Below are 22,105 nucleotides of genomic sequence, written 5' to 3' on the forward strand. Positions count from 1 at the left end.
AATGACTCATTAAATGACTGGTTTCTCCCCACCCATCATAAGCCAAAACAGGTTCCGAGGCAACCAGAAGTCCAAACACAATAATGCAGGAAAAGATAGTCAGTAAAGGGGTGGTATCCCTGTTTATTACTCTCCTGCCCCACAGCCTATAAAAAATTTACTTATTATACACAAGGTAGAAGAGTGGAGAGTATCCAGTGCTTCTCTGCCAAGGATCCATTTTGCTTATCACAATACATTGAGTGTCTTTACTTCAAAATTCTCAGCCCACCCCTTTATACATCCCCTCAGTGGGCTCAGTTGTGGCAGAAGAGGTTGAAAGGCAGATGTCCAAGGAAACTCACCCTGGGGTCTCTCTCCAACTGCTGCTTGTGATGTAGACTGCGTCTTCTCTTGGCCTTTGCTAAGCCATTGTGATAAAAATGGTACAGTCCTTCAGTGAAGGGAAGCTGTGGAGAGTCAAACAGACATAAGACATAATTAGCTTCTGGGGGTGGCCCCAGGACAGGGAAACCAAAGCTGGGGCTGCATGCTTGGGCTCCATGGGATGGGATGTATGTGAGAAAACTGGCAGCTTCCTATCAGACTTGGACTTCTATTTCCCTATCACTGTACTTTTGTTTTCTCTACTTTTCTTATATACTTCTCCTCCACAAATACCTTCTACTCTTTCCTCTATTTCTTTAGTTTCTACCCATTTTAAAAAATTTCTTCTCCATGGAGCCTTCCCTTTCTATTCACCCACACCAAGTTCTCCATTCTCTTCTCTTGAACTAGTATTTCCACTCTATGTCTGGTTGTTCCAGAATTGTGTTGTGACCTACTCCTGTCTTCACAGCTGGATTATCTGTCCTGTATCTTAGACTTTCTCTGTGACTCCTTGAAGTCTTTCATCATATTGGGCACAGTGCAACCATCTAAATCTGGTAAGCACCTGTTGGATGATGGGTTTCCTGATTTCCAGATTTCCCTGTCTCCCTATGCTAAGGATACCTGGGATTAGGTATGGGTGTTAGAGCTAGTTGGAGAAGCCATAATAATTAGAGCTTGTCTGCTGCTCAAGTCCTGACAGATGAGGAAGCTGAAGATTAGAGACTCTAAATAAATTGCTTTAGTTCTTCCCAAGTATGAGAATCTGAGAGAACCTAAGGAAGACTATCACTTATCCTATGGTAAAACTATGTTTGGGGGCTTATAATGTATAAAGATGTATTAGTACCACAAATGATGGAAAAAGAATCATAGCTATATTGGAGTGAAGTTCCTGTATACTTTTGAAATCAAGCTGGTATTAATCTGTTTACATTATTTATTGTTTAATTTATTTATTGTAATCTCCAGGTCATCCACCAAGAAAATAACTACAAAATATATAGTAAAATAAGCAACAAGGTCATTAAAATGGTGCACTAAAAATATTAACACAAAAAGGCCATTATGAAAGAAGAAAAACTTTTATAAGACCTATAGAAAGCACATAGTAAAATGGCAAGTGTAAATATCTTTTAGGTATTACATTAAATGTAAATGGATTGAAAATTCCAATCAAAAGACAGAGATTTACAGAATGAATGGAAAAAAAAAACCCCAATCCCATTATTCAACTATATGCTATCTACAAGAGATACACTTTAGATTCAAATATATAAATGGGTTGAAGTCAAGAGATGTGAAAAGATATACCATACAAACAGTAACCAAAAGAGAGGAGGACTGACTACATATACTAGATATATTTGGTTTTAATAAAAAAATGTTACTAAAGACAAGGAATGACATTTTATAGTGATAAAAGAGTTAATACATCAAAAAGACAGATAATTATAAATAATATGCATGTAACAACAAAGTCCCCAAATTAATAAAACAAAAACTGACAAATCAAAGGGAGAAATAGACAAGGCATCAATAACAGTTGGAGAATTCAATAGCCCATTTTCAATAATAAGTAGAACAAGTATGCAGACCAAAAAGTAAATTGAAGACTTGAACAAAACCAAAAATCAACTAAACCTAAGAGACTTTTATAGAATATTCTACCCAACTACAGCAGAATTCATAGTCTTCTCAAGTACACAAGGAACATGCTCCAAAATAGATCATATATTAGGCCACAAATCAAGCTTCAATAAATTTAAACGGAGTAAAGTAACACAAAGTATGTTATCTGATCACAATTTCTAATTACTTTAAAAATCAATAAGATGAAAAATCTGGAAATTTGGAAAACAACCTACTCCTAAATAATCGATGGGTCAAAGAAGAAATCACACTGACTATTCCAAAATACTTTGAGATACATGAAAACAAAAACACAGAATTTAAAAACTTTTGGGGTGCAGTTAAAGCAGTATTTAGAGGGAAATGTTTACAGAACTTATATCAATCCTTCAGAAACTCTTCCAAAAAAATGGAAGATGAAGGAACACTTCCCAACTCATTATCAAGGCCAATATTACCCTCAAGTGAGGACCAGACAAAGATATCACAAGAAAAGAAAACTGCAGACCACTATGCTTTACAAATATCAGCCCATAAATCCTCATCAAAATAGTAGCAAACTGAAACCAGCAACTTATACAAAGGATTATATACATGACCAAGTGGGATTTATCCTAGGAATGCAAAGTTGTTTTAACAGCTGAAAATAAGTTAATATAATAACAATATCAATAGAATAAAGGACAAAAACCACATGATCACCTCAATAAATACTTTTTTAAAAATGTATTTCTTTTAAAGTATTTTTAAAAGTATTTATTGACATGATCATTAGACAAATCCAACACTCTTTTATGTTAAAACATTCAAAAAACTTAGAATGAAAGGGTATTCCTCAATCTGATAAATGTATCTATGAAAACAGCCAACATCATATATAATGCTGAAAGGCTGAATGCTTTCCCCTTAAGATCAGAGCAAGACAAGCTTGTCTGATCTTGCCACTTATATTAAACAGTGTACTGGTGGTTCCAGCCAGGACAATCAGGCAAGAAATAGAAATAAAGGCATCCAGATTGGAAAGGAAGAAAAAATTATCTCTATTTGCAGAAGACATAATCTTGTACATAGAAATTCCTGAGAAATCCACAAAAAAAGCCTATTCAAATTAACAAATGAGTTCAGTTCAGTGTGGTTGTAAGATATAAAATTAACATACAAAATCTATTATATTTGTATATGCTAGCAATGACCAATCCAAGAATAGAATTAAGAAATCAGTTTCACTTACAATAACATCAAATAAGTAAAATACTTGAGAATAAATTTACCAAAAGAAGTACAAGTCTTGTACACTGAAAAGTACAAAACATCATTGAAAGAAATTAAAGAAGATATAAATAAATGGAAAGACATCCCATGTTCATGGATTTTTAAGATGGTAATACTCCCCATATTTGCTGATCCTAAAATTCATATGGAAATGCACAGGACCCCAAATAGCCAAAGCAATCTCCAAAAAATAACAAAGTTGGAAGACTCACACTTTCCCATTTCAAAACTTAATACAAAACAGTCTGGTATTGGCATAAGGAGAGACATAGAGTTCAATGGTATAAAATTGAGAGTCCAGAAATAATTTATAGTAATGTCTGGTTAATTGATTTTAACCTTGGTGCTATGAAAATTCAATGGGAAAAAGTAGTCTTTTCAACAAGTCATCCTTGGAAAACTGAATATCCACACAAAAAGAATGAATTTGGATTCGTCTCACACTGTACAAAAATTTTAACTCAAAATTATTTATGGCCCTAAATGTAAGAAGTGAAGCTCTACAAATCTTAGAATAAAACTTAGAAGTAAATATTCATGACTTTAGCCTAGGCAATGACTTCTTAGATGTGACACCAAAAGTACAAAGGACAAAAAACTGTCCAAAATCGGATTTCATTGAAACTAATAATGTTTGTGCTTTAAAGGTAATCATCAATAAAATGAAAAAACAACCCGCAAAATGAGATAAAGTATTTTCAAATCATATCTATGATGAGGGACTCATACCATATATTAAGTACAATTCAGCAATAAAGTCAAATAACTCAATTTGAAAAAATGGACAAAAGATTTGAATATGTATTTCTCCAAAAAGATACATAAATGACCAATAAACACATGAAAAATTGTTCAGCATCATTAGTCATTAGGGAATTACAAATCAAACCACAATGAGATATCACTTTATACCCACTAGAAAAAACAAAAATAAAAACAAAAACTATAAAAACAAGCAAGTATCGGTGACAATGTGTGAAAAAATTTGAACCCTTATACATTGCTTGTGGATAGTGAAATGGTACAGCCACTTTGGAAAACACTTTGGCAGTTACTCAAAATTTTAAAATGTTAAAGAATTGATCCAGCAATTCTAATTATAGGTATATATCCAAGAGAAATGAAAGCACATGTCTACACAAAGACATGCACACAAATTTTCTTAGTAGCACCATTCACAATAGGTAAAAACTAGAAACAACCAAAATGTCTACCAAATGATGAATGGATGAACAAAATGTGGTATGTAGATACAATAGAATGTTATTTGAGAACAAAAAGGAATGAAGCATGGTTACCTGCTACAATACAGATGAAACTTCAAAAACTAAAAGCTAAACGCAAGAAACCAGACCAAAAAAAAGGCCACATATTGTATCACTTCCTTTACATGTAATGTCCAGAACAGATAAACACAGAAATACAAAGTAAATTAGTGTTTACATAAGGGACGAAGAAGAGGCAGCAATACAGAATGATTGATGATGGCACAGGGTTCCTTTTTGGAATGATCAAACTGTTCTAAAAGTAGATCATGGTAAGATTTCACAACTTTTTGTATATATTAAAAATCACTAAATTGTACATTTTGAAAGGACAAATTTTATGATTTGTGAATTGTCTCAATAAAAATGTTATTTAAAAAATCCTGTGATGAAGAGCCTTGTAAATGTCATTATATGCATAGATGAAAGTTTTCTTAAAGGATATATCCCAGTTCAATCATTTAATTAGAGATTATGAACATTAGCATTTTTAAAAAGATTTTATTTATTTATTTAAGAGAGAGAGAGTGCATGTGCATGAGCATGATCAGGGGGAGAGTCAGAGGGAGAAGCAGACTTCTTGCTGAGTAGGGAGCCAATACCAGGCTTGATCCCAGGACTCTGAGATCATGACCTAAGCCGAAGGCAGATGCTTAACCAAATGAGCCACCCAGGTGTCCCTGAACAGTCACATTTTGATAAATATCCCCCAAAAGTTTTCCTATCAAGTTGCATAAGATCAACCAAAAAGTGAGAATAAAAATACCCATTGTCCTTTTAATATACTGTTGGATCCTATTAACTAGAATCTTGTTGAGTATGTTGGCATCCATGTTCATCAGGGATATTGGTCTATAATTCTCCTTTTTGATGGGGTCTTTGCCTGGTTTTGGGATCAGGATAATGCTGACCTCACAGAAGGAGTTTGGAAGCTTTCCTTCTATTTCTATTTTTTGGAACAGCTTCAGTAGAATTATTTCTTCTTTAAGTACATCAAAAGCTAATTATGTACTATACAGTGGCTAAATGAACATAATAAAAAAAATCCATTGTCCATTCAACAACACTGCACATTTTAATTCTGCCTATTTAATAAACAAAATATGCCATCTTATTTGGATTTCTTTGTTTTTAAAGTCTGAACATCTTTTCTTATGTTTATTAAACATTTTAAATCCTTCTCTTTGAATTGCCTGTTCATGTCTTTTATGCCTTTTGCTATTGCTTGTCATAAGCCAGGTGCTATGTTTTGCACTGGAGAGGCAAAGATAAATATGACATGAAAATAGGTCTTAATCCACCAGGGAAGGCCTATTTACACACAGCAGCATATAAATTGTACTCTGTGATGGAATGAGTTAAGAGCATGAATTCTTGGGTGCCTTGGTTTAAACTTTGGCTCTTCCACTTAACATGACCTTCTGGCAAGTTATTTAATCCTTCTGGGCCTCAATTTACTCATTTATAAAATAGGAGTGTCTCCTTTTCACATTGTCTGAGAATTAAGTGAGATAATGCATGGGAATTTCTTGGAATAATGCCTGGAACATAGTGGCACTCAGTAAGGATTAGCAAGTATTTTTATTGTTGGAGTACAGTGTGCACCAACATAGTTATGGGCAAAGTGCCATTAGGACCTGGAGGAGAGATTATTTCAGTCAGGGGGATATCTCAGGAGTGGTTCATGAAATTTCTGGAGGAAGGGAAGGTATTCAGACAAAGGGAATATTTTCATTTTTATTAAAGTATGTATTTTCCTAATGTTTCAATTTTGAAAGGTGTGTCTATTTTTAAAATATAGGTGCAAGTTCTTTGACAGTCTTCCCATCAAGAGATGGAGTACGTGATTCCAACTCTTGAATCTGGGGAATGTGACTGCTTTAATCTAAAGAATATGGTGAAAATGATGCCATGTGACTTTTGAGGCTAGGTCATAAAAGACCATGTGACTTCTGCTTTGTTCACCAAAACACTTTCTCTTAAAGTCATGATCTGCCATTTAAGAAGTTCAACTACTCCCAGGCTGCCATGCTATGAGAAAGCCCAAACAACTTTGGGAGGCTTGTGGAGAGCTTTGGTTGACAAGTTTGGTTGGGTCAAGTCTTCAAGTTACCCCATTTTGGGTGCCAAATATATAAATGAGGAAGCTTTGGATGATCCCAGATTCCAGCCATGCTAATCATCCTTCAGCTGCTAAGTCTTCCCAACTGAATTCCTATGTGGACCATCAACAAGCCATCCCCACTGTGCCCTGCCTGAATTTCTGATCCCAATTTCATGAACATAATAAAATGGCTGTTGCTTTGTACTACTAAGTTTTAGGTTGGTTTGTTACTCAGCAACAGATAACAACAAAGAGCTGGCTAAAAAAGAGTTTTGTTCCCTCAGCTTTTAAAACTTTGCAAACTTGAAATTCTACACTATTGGTTCTGTTTGTTAATTGGTGATACCAGCCTGGAACAGCTCCACTAGGGTCCCTCAAATGACCTTCCTGGCACAGTTGAGAGGGGGCCTTGGGGCCAGAGCAGCAGATACTGGATGAACTGCAAGGGCACAGCAGACTTGTCTAGGAGTCTGATGTGTGAATGAAAATCTTTTAGGACGCTGCAGCTTTTGTGATTTAGTTCCTGTTCATTAAAAATCACATTCTCCAGGGTAAATTAAACATAAATATTTCATGTGCATTTTCCAGGCTCAGTGGTTCTTGAATGTTTTTTTCTACTTAACCCCACTGATATATTCAGGGTAATGTCAAGATTTGACTTCAAATGTGAGGGTGCGTGGAGAATGGAAAAGGAAAGAAAATATAAGTGTGCTGACCTTTTGCTTCCCAAAGACTTGTGCCTTTGATCACTTTCAGGTGGTATGAACTTGGGAGTTTTATTTCCTGTTGTGGGGGGCATGATGAATCTGAGAATTTTTAACACTAGAAAGGACTTTGAAGTTATCAAGTACCAGTGAGCATTGGAGGGACATTATTCTGGCTTTGTTTTACTGATTTTCAGAAATTAATGGAGGCAAAAAGGAAATTCTTCCTTAGAGTGGAATTCCAACTAACAAATGTAGAAGTAATGATAGAAATTGGATACCATCCTTTAGGAAACACCCTGGTAATAATTGTGGCTGGCAAGCTTCAGCAATGATACTAAACTTAGTAAGTGAAATATAATGATAAATAAAGAGAAATAATACCTTTATAGTGGAGAAATCAAAGAGACACTGTTTAAAAGAAGTGATCAAGTTAGCCTCACCAGAGATGAAATGTATCAGAATCATGTGCCTCATGATATGATGCACCAAGAAGAAGACAACATCACTTATGTGATTGCATATCCTGGATTGGATCCCAGATCAGTAGAAAGGACTTTAGTGGGAAAAATTTGAACAAAGTTTGTAGATTAATTAGTAATATTATATCAGTTATTTTCCTGGCTTTCGTATTTGTGCTATGGTTATGTAAGATGTTAACTTGAGAAAGGCTGGAATCAGGCAGTATCTTTCTTTTTGTGACTTGTTTATTTCACTCAGCACAATATCTTCAAGGTTCACCCATGTGTGGCATGTGTCAGAATTTGTTCCCTCTTTAAGGCTGAATATACCTTAAATGTATATTATGTATTGATGAATGCCTGGGTTGCTTCCACCTTTTGGCCATTGTGAACCATGCCACTATGAACATGGGTGTGCATGTGTTATTTTTGCCAAAAAAAAAAAAAATTAAGTCTAAAGTTATCTCCAAATTGAAATTTAAAAAATGTAAAAATAATTAAAAAATTAAATTTGAATGTCCTTAAGAGGACATTCAAGCTAGAAGCCCCGCCATGTCCTATTGTCACATACAGAGGTCATTTCAATGATTATGTTACCTGAAGGCAATTGGGTTGCACTTTGGCTCAGTCTAACTGCTTCATTTTATAAAATGAGAAAAGGCTCTGGCTCAGGGAGGGGTAGGGTTCTCCCAGTTGAGAAGGAAATCCTGGCAGAAATCCCAGGTCTCCTGACTGGAAATCAGCACCTTTCCTATCATGCTGCTTCCACTGTAGCCTCGGTCTATGCCCCAGACACCTTTGCAACTATGGCTGTGAATCCCAGTTTGCAGGCTGGAATTCCTAATGAAGACAAGTGTGACCAAAGGACAGCCAAGCTGGTGAGTGACATCCCCTCTGCTATGTTCTTGGGACCCAAGACCTGGGATTCTCTTTCTTGGCTAGGTTAGAGATGGAGCTAACTGGTCTCATGGAACTGAAACTGGAAAGTGGCAATAAACAGGCAAACTGATTGATCACAGACCTAATGGGAGATTAGTCTGCAGGCATTCGTTATTTTTTGGTGTCATTTTGCCTCTTGTCTTTGGGTTGTAGAGCCCAAATCTGCTGTCTTCTGAGCATCTAAGAAGGGCTGTCTGAGGAGATCAGTGTGTAAGCATGAGGCCACCACAAGCAGAGAAAGACGCTGTGTAACTTACAATAGTATAAGGTTGCTGCCTACACAGACCTCAATAATGTAATGCTCATGCATTCTCCGGTTTTTCAAGTAGAATGCTAATCCTATAAATAGAAAAGACATATTAGAAATAGTGTTAGGTCCTCAAACACTCACCTGAGTGTTCCAGTAAGAAACCTCTCATATACATCAGCACTTAGTATATTTTCAAATGTTTTCTTCACTTACACACACACACACACACACACACACACACACTTCTTTTATACCATCACCTTTTTTTCTTAAGGCAAAATATGCTTGGCTCCAGAAGGAAGGAGAAAAACAAGTGAAAGAAGAATTTACAGCAAATTGTCAACTTGAAGGTTCAGGCTGGGTGACGGTATAATAACGTTGCTAGCTCAGACTTGCAGAGATTTTAGAAATTCTCATTATGCTGCAAAATTTTACCAATCCCAGCAACACTTCCTATTGCCTTTCTTCCTTCTCTCTTGCTTCCTTTTCCCCCTGATAACCATGACTCCAAGCCAAAGCTCTTCTCTGAACCCACACATTCCCATTCCTCAACAGGAGGGAACCTCAGGGAGCTGGCAGCCAATTATGAACCAATCAAAAGGCATGTGAAATCCTCCCAGAGTCCATGGCCTGCTTTCCTTTGGACCAGAGTTTTATCCACTTACACAATCCATGGGTGTTCCAGAAGGGCTGTAAGCATGGCCTCCACCCCAAATTTTGTGCTTCTATGCATTTGCTTGTTCTCACCAGAGTCCACAGTTTCTTAGAAATTATCAAATGGATCCAGAGCCTCCAAACAGTTAAGACTGTCTGGTTTAGGCTCATTATATTATTTGCCTACTTTCTTCACATTTGTTCATTGTGCTGATTTTCATGATGCTCAGTCAGGCTAAGTTGGGAGTCTAGTTTGATAGAATATTGAATGTCATTCCACATATGAAGATTTTTGTAATTTTATTATCAAGAAGAGCTGCTGTCAAGAGGTTTAAGGAATAAAAACTAAGAAACAAAAAAAAAGTATCAAAGACTGAAAACGGCTTAGCTGATAATTGTTTATCAATTTCATTTTGGACCCTGCATTTTATAGACAGATCTAGGCTCTGCATTACACTGACATTTATTGAGACCATTCTTGATTCCTCTAGATTGCATGCAATCTGCAGTCGGCAAATAAGGATGGGGAAAAAGGGAAAGGGCATGGGGGAGTCCCAGGCTCTGCCCTACAGCTACTTACAGGTGAGTGAAGAAATGAACAAACAAGAAAATTATACCGTGTAGTGGACAGAAACATACGACAGTACAGAAAAACGAAGACTAGAAATAGAAGCTTTGAAGTAGGTGGTGGAAGTCGGGAGAAGAGAGAAGGAGAGAGGAAGGGGCAGGCTGAGGACTTCTATGGGAGAATAAGGGGAAGTTGGTGTGACTTTTTCTTTGCCTCACAAGGTTCCTGCTTAGCCCCATCCTAAGTTTGTGTGTGTGTGTGTGTGTGTGTGTGTGTGTGTGTGTGTATTGAATCCTTGGTCTCATGAAAGTGCAGTTATCCCTGGGAGGGCTAACTCTCTAAACCATGGCTAGCTAAATGCCTCAATTCAGATTTGCTGATGGAATGGAAATTTCTGGGGCCAGAAAGGAAGTGAAGAGGAGTAAGAGGCAGATAAGGGGATACCAAAGGCCTGTATTGCAATTATGACCCCAGCCTGAACAATCCCTTATATATAGGCTGTAAACACTCACCCCTACTGACTTGCATATTTCTGTCAACTAAAGCTCCTCCTCCTCAGAGTCTGGACCTAGGATCACATTTCTAAGCTATTTGAATCCTCTCACTTCTTCCTGTTTTACTTTGGAAAGAGAGGGACAAAAAGTGGGTCTGGAGAACAACAGGTAAAGACCACCTCTGTTCCTGCAAAGGACTCTTTCTTCATCTTATGGCTCCCCAGGGCCACAGTTAGCTGCCTCTGCTGTCAGGCTCTTGGATGATTCACAAAGAAGCTCAAAGAACATGATCAATGGCTCAAGATTGGAAAGACAGGCAAATCTGTGGAGCGAGGCTGCCACTCCAATGGCTGAGAAGCCTCATGGGTCCTCATTAAAGTTCTCTAGCAGTGAAGGAAACTTCCCAGTCACTCAGGGTTCAGTCATGTATCACCATGATAATGTGTGTTACAAAACACCACAGATCTTAGTAGCTTCAAACAGCAACCACCTATTTAGCTCACAATTTCCTGGGTCAACAGTTTAGGCTCATTGAGTGGTAGTTCAGGTCTTGACTGGGCTACCTCACGCATGTGTAGTCAGTTGGTAGTTTATGGAGTTGGCTCTGCTTCTGAGTGTTAATTGGCTATTAGCAGGGTACCTCAGTTCTCCTCCACCCAGTCTCTCATCCTCCAGCAGCCTTGCCCAGGCTTGTTCTCATGGATGAGGCAGGGTTCCAAAAGTAAATACAACAGTGCAAAAAACTAAATGGGGATGTGTAAGGCCTCTTGAGTCCCAGGCTTAGAACTGCCACACCAGCACTTTTACCATCTACTTTCGGCCAAAGAAAGTCAGAGGTTAGCCCATAGTCAGAATAGAGAGGATTTCAAAATTCCAGGGCAAATCTAGGAAGGCCAATAATTGGGTCATCAATAATCAATGTACCACAATTAGAGCATACCAGGAGGTCCACCCTGAGGATGCCTCATGGACCAGCTGATGTTTTGGGACTTTCCAATAGCCATCTCCCCACAGAAGGCATGGCATGAATGCCAGCATTTTTGGATCTGCTAGACAGGATAACTGACACACACAGGGAGTCATCCTCTAACCACAAACCAGGATGTTGCCAGTCCCCAGCAGAAAACAGCTCAAAGAAAAGATCCATTTGTAAATTCACCTTGCCACCTATGTCAGGCTCTTCAAAAACATTACCCTATTTTCTGATTGGAGCAGTCCTGTGAGGTGGGTGTTATTATTTCTATTTTAAGTATGAGGAGACAGAGGTGCAGAAAAATTTATTTGAACCCAGGTCTGGCTGACTTTGAAGCCCATGTTCTTTCTCCTATTTTTCACTCTCCCTTGAATTTCTTTCCTACATAGGACTTGTCTTTCTTTGGGCCAATCGGGGGATAGACCTTGCATGTTACTGATACCGGCCCAGAGACCATTACTGGTTCCCCTGGATTGTGTGCAAGGTAAACTGATCTCAACAAGAATTCTGAAGTTTACAAATAGACAGGTTAGAATGTCAACTTTAGGGCAAAGGAAGGGAAAAACATATTTTCTACCATGATTTTATTTCTTAATTAAAACAACAAAAAAGTCAATTTGTTTAAACTGATACACAGATTAAATATCTATTCCCATCATGAAACAGAAAACTTTTTTTTAAAAAGCAGACTAATATATCAACTATGAAGTCACAGCTGCCATCCAGAGCAAGGGTAGGGATAGTCTGGTTGAAAGCCCAAGATGAGGAGGGAACAGACCATACTCCTCAGGTTCACACTGGACTACACCCCCTCCATGGGTTGGGCAGGAACCAACCAACTTCCACAGTACAGAAAGGAGGTGCCTTTTGTTCAACCATTTTGTGGAGAACATCCTGCATTTACTAGTCCATTCTTAAACCAGGAACCCTGAACATTTTTTGATCCACATTTTTTAGATTAGAGCTTTACATTTTCATTTTTACATTTGTAATTTACTATCAAAGGCTGATAGTGCCTAATTTCTCTAAGTGCTCTGATCATCTGTCTTGTTCTCATTGTCGGCCAACTGAATATCCTCAGTCAATCCCAGCAGAGCAATTCTAACCTGTAGCAAAGTGGACCATGCACATTTTACAGTAAGGAAACACTTCTTCCTTATGGGAAGATTCATACACAAGACTGGTTTTGTATGGAATGTTAGGGACCAGAAGAATCTTAAGCTTAAAAAATTGAACTATGGACACATTATCTAAATCTTCATCTTTCAAAATTATCCTGGTATTTCAAAAAGAATATTCTCTGGAGACAGTCTTGGGGACAAATGCAGGCTCCATGAGGACAATCCCTGTTTTGCTTCCAGGTATCTGGTATAGAGCATGAGCTTCATAAATATTTGTTGAATAAATAAAAATCAAGACGTTCTAGATTGAACTTGGGAGGAGTTGCTAAGTAGCTGTCTGCCTCAATGTAGATGACTATCTCTGGGTATGGCATTCTTCGGGCATTAGTGAAACGTTTCATGCTTTGGGAGGCAAGCAGGAAATACAAGTATGTGAGACAATAAGGAGCAGTGAGGCTTGTAGTAAATTGGAGAGTACATGCCTTTCTTAGGACAAAAAGATTGAAAGAACTATGGTGGCCAAACAAAACTTAAATTTGTGAACCAATGAGTGATGCATATTGTACCTTCTAGCTCTGAACCATCTAGAACTCTAATAAGTGCTTGGCAAAAGGTACGTCTTAAGAGGGTTTGAACACATAGAAACTTGTGAGATTGAACTGGGAGTAGAGATACCCTCACATGTTCTAGTGGGAGAAAAAATCCAGTTGATTATAGATATGACTGAGACAATCTGTTATTTTTGTCTGTAGTTGGGCCTAAGCTCTCTTCAACAGTTGTGGAAGACAAGAGAGATTAATCACTACCAAGCATCAGCTCTGGGGTGGAGGCTATCTCAAAATGACAAAGAAGAAGAAGGGGTAAAAAGTGGTCACCTGAGCTGTGAATTCACTGGAGAGTTTCTTCACAAGCAAGTTGTTTTTTTGTTTTTGTTTTTTTTTTCAAAACCTGGAATAATCCAGAAGAAGGCTGCACTTGGCCAAGGCAATATCAAATGTGATTTCTTAATGAAGTTCACTGGTGCCATATTAAATTCCACATAGATAATAAAGCTGGAGGAAAGGAATTTGACCTACATTTGTTTGTTTGTGTATCTGAGAGTGGTGATATTAAGATTAAGTTAAATATTGAAATATTGAAATATCAGTCTCAGTCTTGCTGGGATAAAGTTGCAGAGAGCACAGAAAACGTTGTGAAGGAAGAAAGGGGGTTTAGAGGGAAGAAAGCTGATTGCATTTTTAAGGAGTAAATAGCTATAAAAATTATACTGCATCTGTCTTCATTGCTGCAGAAAGATCTTCACAATACATTGCGTTTGGAAAAACAAAACAGTGAGTGCAAGTAAGATGCACTTGGAAAGATGTTCAGCTAATATTCACCTAAATGTTTATAATAGGTGGCAAATTTTGGGATGATTTAACTTTTTTTCAGTTTACCTCTTTATTACTTTTTACTATGACCTTTGTAGATTCTTCAAATTGACATATAATAGAGGTAATTTCATTTTGTAAAATAAAAGCAAGTTTTCACATGGAAATGGCCCAATAGAGTAGACAACACTATGTCTCACTTTACAGGGGTTGTGAGGCCCCTGAATTCCTCTTGGGAAGTGAATTGTCTTTATCTGGGATGGTGGGTATGGTCCTAAGGCTACAGGTGCCTAGGGAACATAAAAAATCTGCTCCACCTGGGAAGAATCTGTCTTCACCCATGAGAGGAGGGAATGAAGAGGAAACCAAGGGACAGAAAAAAGAAAGGGGAGAGGAGCCAGTAAGAGGTGTGAGGGCTGGCATGACATGAGGCAAAGAGGCCCTGAAGCCCCAGTGGTGAGGTGACCAAAGGATGTCCCAAAGCATGCCTGGTGCTTACTTTAAAGTTGTTTGTAATTTGCAACATAAATACCCTCTCTGCACCCCTGAATCTTCAGTAAAATACATTATAGTTACAAATGCCTTGGGTGAGTGGTTAGGATTAGATAGGTGTGGGGAAATCAAGGCTGAGGCTGAATTTCACATCTGTTAGCATAATGAAGAATAAAAATTGGGATGAAGACATAATTTCTTAACTAAAATGATTTACTGGGAGCAGAAAAATGGATCCAGAAGTGAAAAAGGGATCCAGCTTCCACCCTCAAAATTTACAGGAATGTTGAGAAGAGCTTAGGACTTCTACAGGTCACATAATTGTGGGGGATGGGAGGGTTGAGTGAACCTTATCTAGCTTCTAAGGCCCAGGCATTTCTAGTTGACATCTGGATTATGTAGATTAAAAAAAGTGAGGTTCAGAAAGTTACACAATCTGATCAAGGTCATACTGTTCTATAGTGGCAGAAGTTGGATAAAATCTCATGGTTATTGAGAAAACTGAACTCTCTCAGTTTCATAGAAGGAGAGATTTGAAAGTTAGTTTTGAGCCAATATACCTTTTTTTTAGGGTAATTTCTTATTTTTGAAATAATTTCAAACTCACAGAAAAGTTTCAGGAATAGGGCAAAGAATGTTCATAGAACTTTTACCCAGAGTCCTCAGTCATTAACATTTATGTGTTTTATCATTTTTTCTATATATACATATTAATTTTGTTGAATTTTCTGAGTGTAGTTTGTAGACAGTATTTGTTTCCTAAGAACAAGGCAGTACAAGTATCATAATCAGAAAACTAACGTTAATATCATATTTTCTAATTTGCAGATATCATTTCTAGCTGCCAATTGTCTTAACAATATTTGTGGTTAAGAAAAAATTTGACCCAAGGTTCAATCCAGGATCACTTGTTGCATGTAGTTCCCAATTCTCTTTTAACCTGGAAGCATTTCTTAGTTTGTCTGTCTTTGTCTTTCATGACCTTAATACTTTTGAAGAGTACAGGCCAATTATTTTATAGAATAACATTCAGTTGGGAATCGTCCAATGTTTTCTTTTTCTTTTTTTTTTAGGATTTTGTTTATTTATTTGAGAGAGAGAGAGTGCTCATGAGCTGGGGGGGGGGAAGAGAGAGAGGGAGAAGCAGACTCCCCAAAGAGCAAAGAGCCCAAAGTGGGCCATCCAGGACCCCAAGATCATGACCTGAGTGGAAGTCAGAGGCTTAACTGACTGAGTCACCCAGGCACCCCTGTCCAATGTTTTCTTATCATTAGATTGAAGTTATGTGTTTTGGCACAGATATCACACACATCATGGTGGATGGTCTTGATGCAATGTACAGTCTTTTAAATGCAACTACATTAAGTTCAGATTAACTATTCTGATCTCACACACCTAATAGTGAATTTACAGACTGAGTCCAAGACACATTTGTGGGCAAATTCAGTGTTACTTTCTCACATATTTCTGAACATCCAAGTGTGAGGGTACCAAATAAGTTAAAAATAAAGCCTACACTAAGAATGAGAAAGTAGACTTTGAAATAAAAGCAATACCCTTTACATTAGCACCCCCCAAAATGAAGTACTTAGATATAAATCTAACAAAACATGTGGGTGATATGTTTGAGGAAAACTATAAAACTCTGATCAATGACATCAAAGAAGTAAAAAAATGGAGAGATATTCCATGTTCATGGATAGCAAGACTTAATATTGTTAAGATATAAGTTCTTCCCAACTTGATCTGTAGATTCAATTCAATCCCAATCAAAATCCGAGTAAGTTGTTTTGTGGATATTGACAAATTGATTCCAAAGGTTATATGTAAAGGCAAGAGACCTAGAATTGGCAACACAATATTGAATGAGAAGAACAAAGTTGGAGGACTGACACTACCTGACCCAAGATTTACTATAAAGCTACATTAATTGAGGCAGTATGGAATTGGTGAAAGAATAGATTAATTGATCAATAAGACAGAATAGAGAGCCCAGAAATAGGAATGCATAGATACAGTCAACTGATCTTTGACAGAGGAACAAAGGTAATACAATGGAAAAAAGATAGTTTCTTTAACTGATGCTGGAATGACTGGACATCCACATGCAAAAAAAAAAAAAAAAGTCTAGTCACAGACCTTACATCCTTCACAAAAATTAACTCAAAATGGATCATAGACCTGAATGTAAAACACAAAACTATAAAATTCCTAGAAAATAGCATAGGAGAAAATCTAGATGACCTTGGGTAAGTGAGGCCTTTTGCCTTTTTAGATACCACACAAAAGACACAACCTATGAAAGAAATAATTGATAAGCTGGACTTCATTAAAATTAAAACCTTCTGCTCTATGGAAGACAAGAGAATTAGAAGACAAGCCACAGACTAGGAGAAAGTATTTGCAAAAGACACATAAAAGACCATTATCCAAAATAAACAAAGAATTCTTGAAACCCAACAATCCAGAATACAAATAACCCAGTTAAAAAATTGGCCAAAGATCTTAACAGACACCTCACCAATGAAGACATACAACTGACAAATAAGTATATGAAGAGAAAGACCACATCATATAAGAAATTGTACATAAAAACAACAGTTAGATATCACTACATATTAGAATGGCCAAGATCTGGAACACTGACACCACCACATGCTGGTGAGGATGTGGAGCAACAGGAACTCTCTTCACTGCTGGTGGGATTGCAAAATGGTACAGCCACTTTGGAAGACAGATTGGCAGTTTCCTACAAAACTAAACATATGCTTACCATACATTTGAGTAATAGCACTCTTTGGTATTTACCCAAAGGAGTTGAAAACTCATGTTTACACAAAAAGTTGCATATGATTGTTTATAGGTTTTATTCATAATTGCTAATACTTGGAAACAAGTATGTCCTTCAGTAGGTGAATGGATAAACTATGGTACATACAGATAATGAAATTATTATTCAGTGCTAAGAAAAAAGAGCTATCAAGCCATAAAAAGACGTGGAGGAAACTTAAATGCATATTATTAAGTGAAAGAAACTGATCTGAACAGGCTACATACTGTATGATTCCAATTCTCCGATATTCTTGAAAAGGCAAAACTATGCAGACAATAAAAAGATCAATGTTTTCCAGTGGTGGAGGAGGAGAGAGATGTAGAGTAGAGAACAGACGACTTGGAGGTCAGTCAAAATAGTCTGTATGGTAGTATAATGATGGATATATGTCATTATATTTTTTTTCCAAACCCATAGAATTTACAACACAAAGAGTGAGTCCTAAGATAAACTGAATTTTTGGTGACTATGATGTGTCAGTGTAGGTTCATCCTTGATAAAAAAAATATTACCATTCTGGTGAGATATGTTGATAATAGAGGAGGATATGCATGTGGTGGGCAGGCAGGGGTATGTAAGAAATCTTTGTGCCTCTTAATTTTGCTGTAAACTTAAAACTTCTTCAAAAAAGATAGTCTTAAAAATATATATAGCCTATTTCAGTGGATTCTGATTGCTATAATTACCCAACCAGGGAGCAACATGTTGGGAATGGAATATAAAGCATGTTTACTTTTTATTATTACTTTTATTTATTTTCATCATTTTTTTAATCTTGGAGAGCATCGTTGTGCATGAAGAAAATAGAGATAAGGAGTTGGACATTTTGAATAAACACGATAACTCCAAAACTATAAAAGAATATAATCACTGAAAGTACTCAGTAAGCAGCTATTCCATTCTTAGCAGAAAGGCATATGGAGGCAACACAAGGTGATATGCTATCTCATAAAAATCAATCAATGAGAAACAGTGCAAGACAATTTCATACATAAGGCAAACAAGCCACATTATTTAGATGAATAAAGTAAATATGATTTCACTAGAGGAGTGGAATTCTTGACAGCTCCTTTGAACAGCTGCTACTCATGTAGCAAACCTAATTGTTTATATGTGCCTTCAGCTCCTCTGTCAACAGGAGGAGGCCAGTGGAGTGAGGATGTCATTTCTTTGCATAACCAGATGTGACAGAGAATATTATTCAGCCTCAGCTTATCAGGCATGTTATAAGGTTAGCCTGGTCGGAGAAGGTCCTTTGTGTGTAGAACCAGAGTTTTCCACATCCCAACTCATAAAGTATGTTATTTGTTAAAGCTGGATGGAGTCATCAGATTGGGAGAAGTCTTCTAAACTGGCCTGGAGAACTTATAACATGCTTTCATTTGCACATAAATCTAAATATGTCACCTTTCTGTCTGTAGAATCCAACCCTTTTAAAGAGCTTATCTCTGTAGGACTCAATAAAAACCTGCTAATAAAATATGAATGCATGGATGGATGTTCCTTTGTAATTAGCTGTTTCCAAAGGAGGAATTAGCTATTTGAGGGGAGGCTGGAAGGGAGAATGGAGACATTGACCTCAAGTCATAGCACTCAGGACACCTTGTATATTCCTAAGCCTAGGAGCCACTCTTTCCTACCACCAGGAGTGCGGTGTGCAAAACAGCTTGTGTTGTACATGGTAGTTTGCTGTATTGAGCAAATAGTCCACAGTGGGATTCAAACTGTGATTTACTCCCAAGAAATAAACAACTAATTTATATCAAGTTTAAAATGACAATCAGGTAGTGAGACAGGTAGAGGGTACGTGATTCTCAGCCTCACTCAGTTTTTTTCTGGCCTCAGGCAAAATTTTCATACACTATTTCAGAAATGAAAATGTAAGAACATGCATTATTCCTTTGGCATATCAGGGAATAATCTACCTGTCAGATTCGCTGGGCTGACCGTGATACACTACTGTCCTGGCTCTTCTTTTTAGCTCCCAAGGCAGAAGGTCTGCTTCAGATTCATGTATTTATATGTCAGGGGAAGAAGTAGGACACTTTTTAAAAATTTTTTTTATTGTTATGTTAATCACCATACATTACATCATTAGTTTTTAATGTAGTGTTCCATGATTCATTGTTTGTGCATAACACCCAGTGCTCCACGCAGAATGTGCCTTCCTTAAAACCCATCACCAGGCTAACCCATCCCCTCACCCCCCCTCACCTCTAGAACCCTCCGTTTGTTTGGCAGAGTCCATCATCTTCCATGGATCGTCACCCCCTCCGATTTCCCCCCTTCATTCTTCCCCTCCTGCTATCTTCTTCTTTTTTTTTCTTAACATATATTGCATTATTTGTTTCAGAGGTACAGATCTGTGATTCAACAGTCTTGCACAATTCACAGCACTCACCACAGCACATACCCTCCCCAATGTCTATCACCCAGCCACCCCAACCCTCCCACCCCCCACCACTCCAGCAACCCTCAGTTTGTTTCCTGAGATTAAGAATTCCTCATATCAGTGAGGTCATATGATACATGTCTTTCTCTGATTGACTTATTTCACTCAACGTAACACCCCCCAGTTCCATCCACGTCATTGCAAATGGCAAGATCTCATTACTTTTGATGGCTGCATAATATTCCATTGTGTATATTCATCTGCCAATGGACATCTTGGCTCTTTCCACAGTTTGGCTATTGTGGACATTGCTGCTATAAACATTGGGGTGCATGTACCCCTTTGGATCCCTACATTTGTATCTTTGGGGTAAATACCCAGTAGTGCAATTGCTGGGTCGTATGCTAGCTCATATTTTCAACTGTTTGAGGAACCTCCATACTGTTTTACAGAGTGGCTGCACCAGCTTGCATTCCCACCAACAGTGTAGGAGGGTTCCCCTTTCTCCATATCCCTGCCAAAATCTGTCATTTCCTGACTTGTTAATTTTAGCCATTCTGACTGGTGTGAGGTGGTATCTCATTGAGGTTTTGATTTGGATTTCCCTGATGCCGAGCGATGTTGTGCACTTTTTCATGTGTCTGTTGGCCCTTTGGATGTCTTCTTTGGAAAAATGTCTGCTCATGTCTTCTGCCCATTTCTTGATTGGATTATTTGTTCTTTGGGTGTTGAGTGTGATAAGTTCTTTATAGATTTTGGATAATAGCCCTTTATCTGGTATGTCATTTGCAAATATCTTCTCCCATTCTGTCAGTTGTCTTTTGGTTTTGTTGACTGTTTCTTTTGCTGTGCAAAATCTTTTCATCTTGATGAAATCCCAATAGTTCATTTTTGCCCTTGCTTCCCCTGCCTTTGGCGATGTTTCTAGGAAGAAGTTGCTGCGGCTGAGGTCGAAGAGGTTGCTGCCTGTGTTCTCCTTTAGGATTTGGATGGACTCCTGTCTCACATTTAGGTCTTTCAACCATTTGGAGTCTATTTCTGTGTGTGGTGTAAGGAAATGGTCCAGTTTCATTCTTCTGCATGTGGCTGTCCGATGTTCCCAACACCATTTGTTGAAGAGACTTTTTTCCGCTTGACATTCTTTCCTGCTTTGTCAAAGATTAGTTGACCATAGAGTTGAGGGTCCATTTCTGGGCTCTCGATTCTGTTCCATTGATCTATGTGTCTGTATTTGTGCCAGTACCATACTGTCTTGATGATGACAGCTTTGTAATAGAGCTGGAAGTCCAGAATTGTGATGCCGCCAACTTTGCTTTTCTTTTTCAACATTCCTCTGGCTATTCAGGGTCTTTTCTGGTTCCATACAAATTTTAGGATTATTTGTTCCATTTCTTTGAAAAAAGTGGATGGTATTTTGATGGGGCTTGCATTGAATGTGTAGATTCCTCTAGGTAGCATTGACATCTTCACAATGTTTGTTCTTCCAATCCATGAGCATGGAACGTTTTTCCATTTCTTGTGTCTTCCTCAATTTCTTTCAGGAGTATTTTATAATTTTCTGAGATCCTTATAATTACAGATCCTTTGCCTCTTTGGTTAGATTTCTTCCTAGGTATCTTATGGTTTTGAGTGCAATTGTAAATGGGATCGACTCCTTAATTTCTCTCTCTTCTGTTTTGTTGTTGATGTATAGGAATGCCACTGATTTCTGTGCACTGATTTTATATCCTGCTAATTTACTGAATTCCTGTAGGAGTTCTAGCAGTTTTGGGGTGGAGTCTTTTGGATTTTCCACATAAAGTATCATATCATCTGCAAAGAGTGGGAGTTTGACTTCCTCCTTGCCGATTTGGATGCCTTTGATTTCTTTTTGTTGTCTGATTGCTGTGGCTAAGACTTCTAATACTATGTTGAAGAGCAGTGGTGAGAGTGGACATCCCTACTGCGTTCCTGACCTTAGGGGGAAAGATCTGTTTTTCCCCATTGTGAATGATATTCGCTGTAGGTTTTTCATAGATGGCTTTTATGATATTGAGGTATGTACTCTCTATCCCTATACTCTGAAGAGTTTTGATCAAGAAGGGATGCTGTACTTTGTCAAATGCTTTTTCTGCGTCTATTGAGAGGATCATATGATTCTTGTTCTTTCTTTTGTTAATGTGTTGTATCACGTTGATTGATTTGTGGATGTTGAACCAACCTTGCAGCCCAG

At 37.7% G+C, this 22,105-nt stretch overlaps 1 protein-coding gene across 2 annotated transcripts in view; it reads right to left on the reverse strand.

Annotated features, from left to right (window-relative positions):
* Positions 1-22,105, reverse strand: part of PCSK2 (proprotein convertase subtilisin/kexin type 2) — a 271,414-nt gene that overhangs the window by 230,417 nt on the left and 18,892 nt on the right. Inside the window, exon 2 of one of the 2 annotated variants that reach the window (XM_028112991.2) lies at positions 345-449. The exons of the other annotated variant lie outside the window; for it this stretch is intronic. Within the exon in view, the coding sequence (XP_027968792.2) occupies positions 345-449 (105 nt within the window). The remainder of the gene's footprint in view (positions 1-344; positions 450-22,105) is intronic. 2 annotated transcript variants of the gene reach the window in all.

This window comes from Eumetopias jubatus, unplaced genomic scaffold (genome assembly GCF_037043125.1).
Source record: "Eumetopias jubatus isolate StellerSeaLion01/CBP00866 unplaced genomic scaffold, mEumJub1_p1.0 scaffold_9, whole genome shotgun sequence".
NCBI lineage: Eukaryota > Metazoa > Chordata > Mammalia > Carnivora > Otariidae > Eumetopias > Eumetopias jubatus.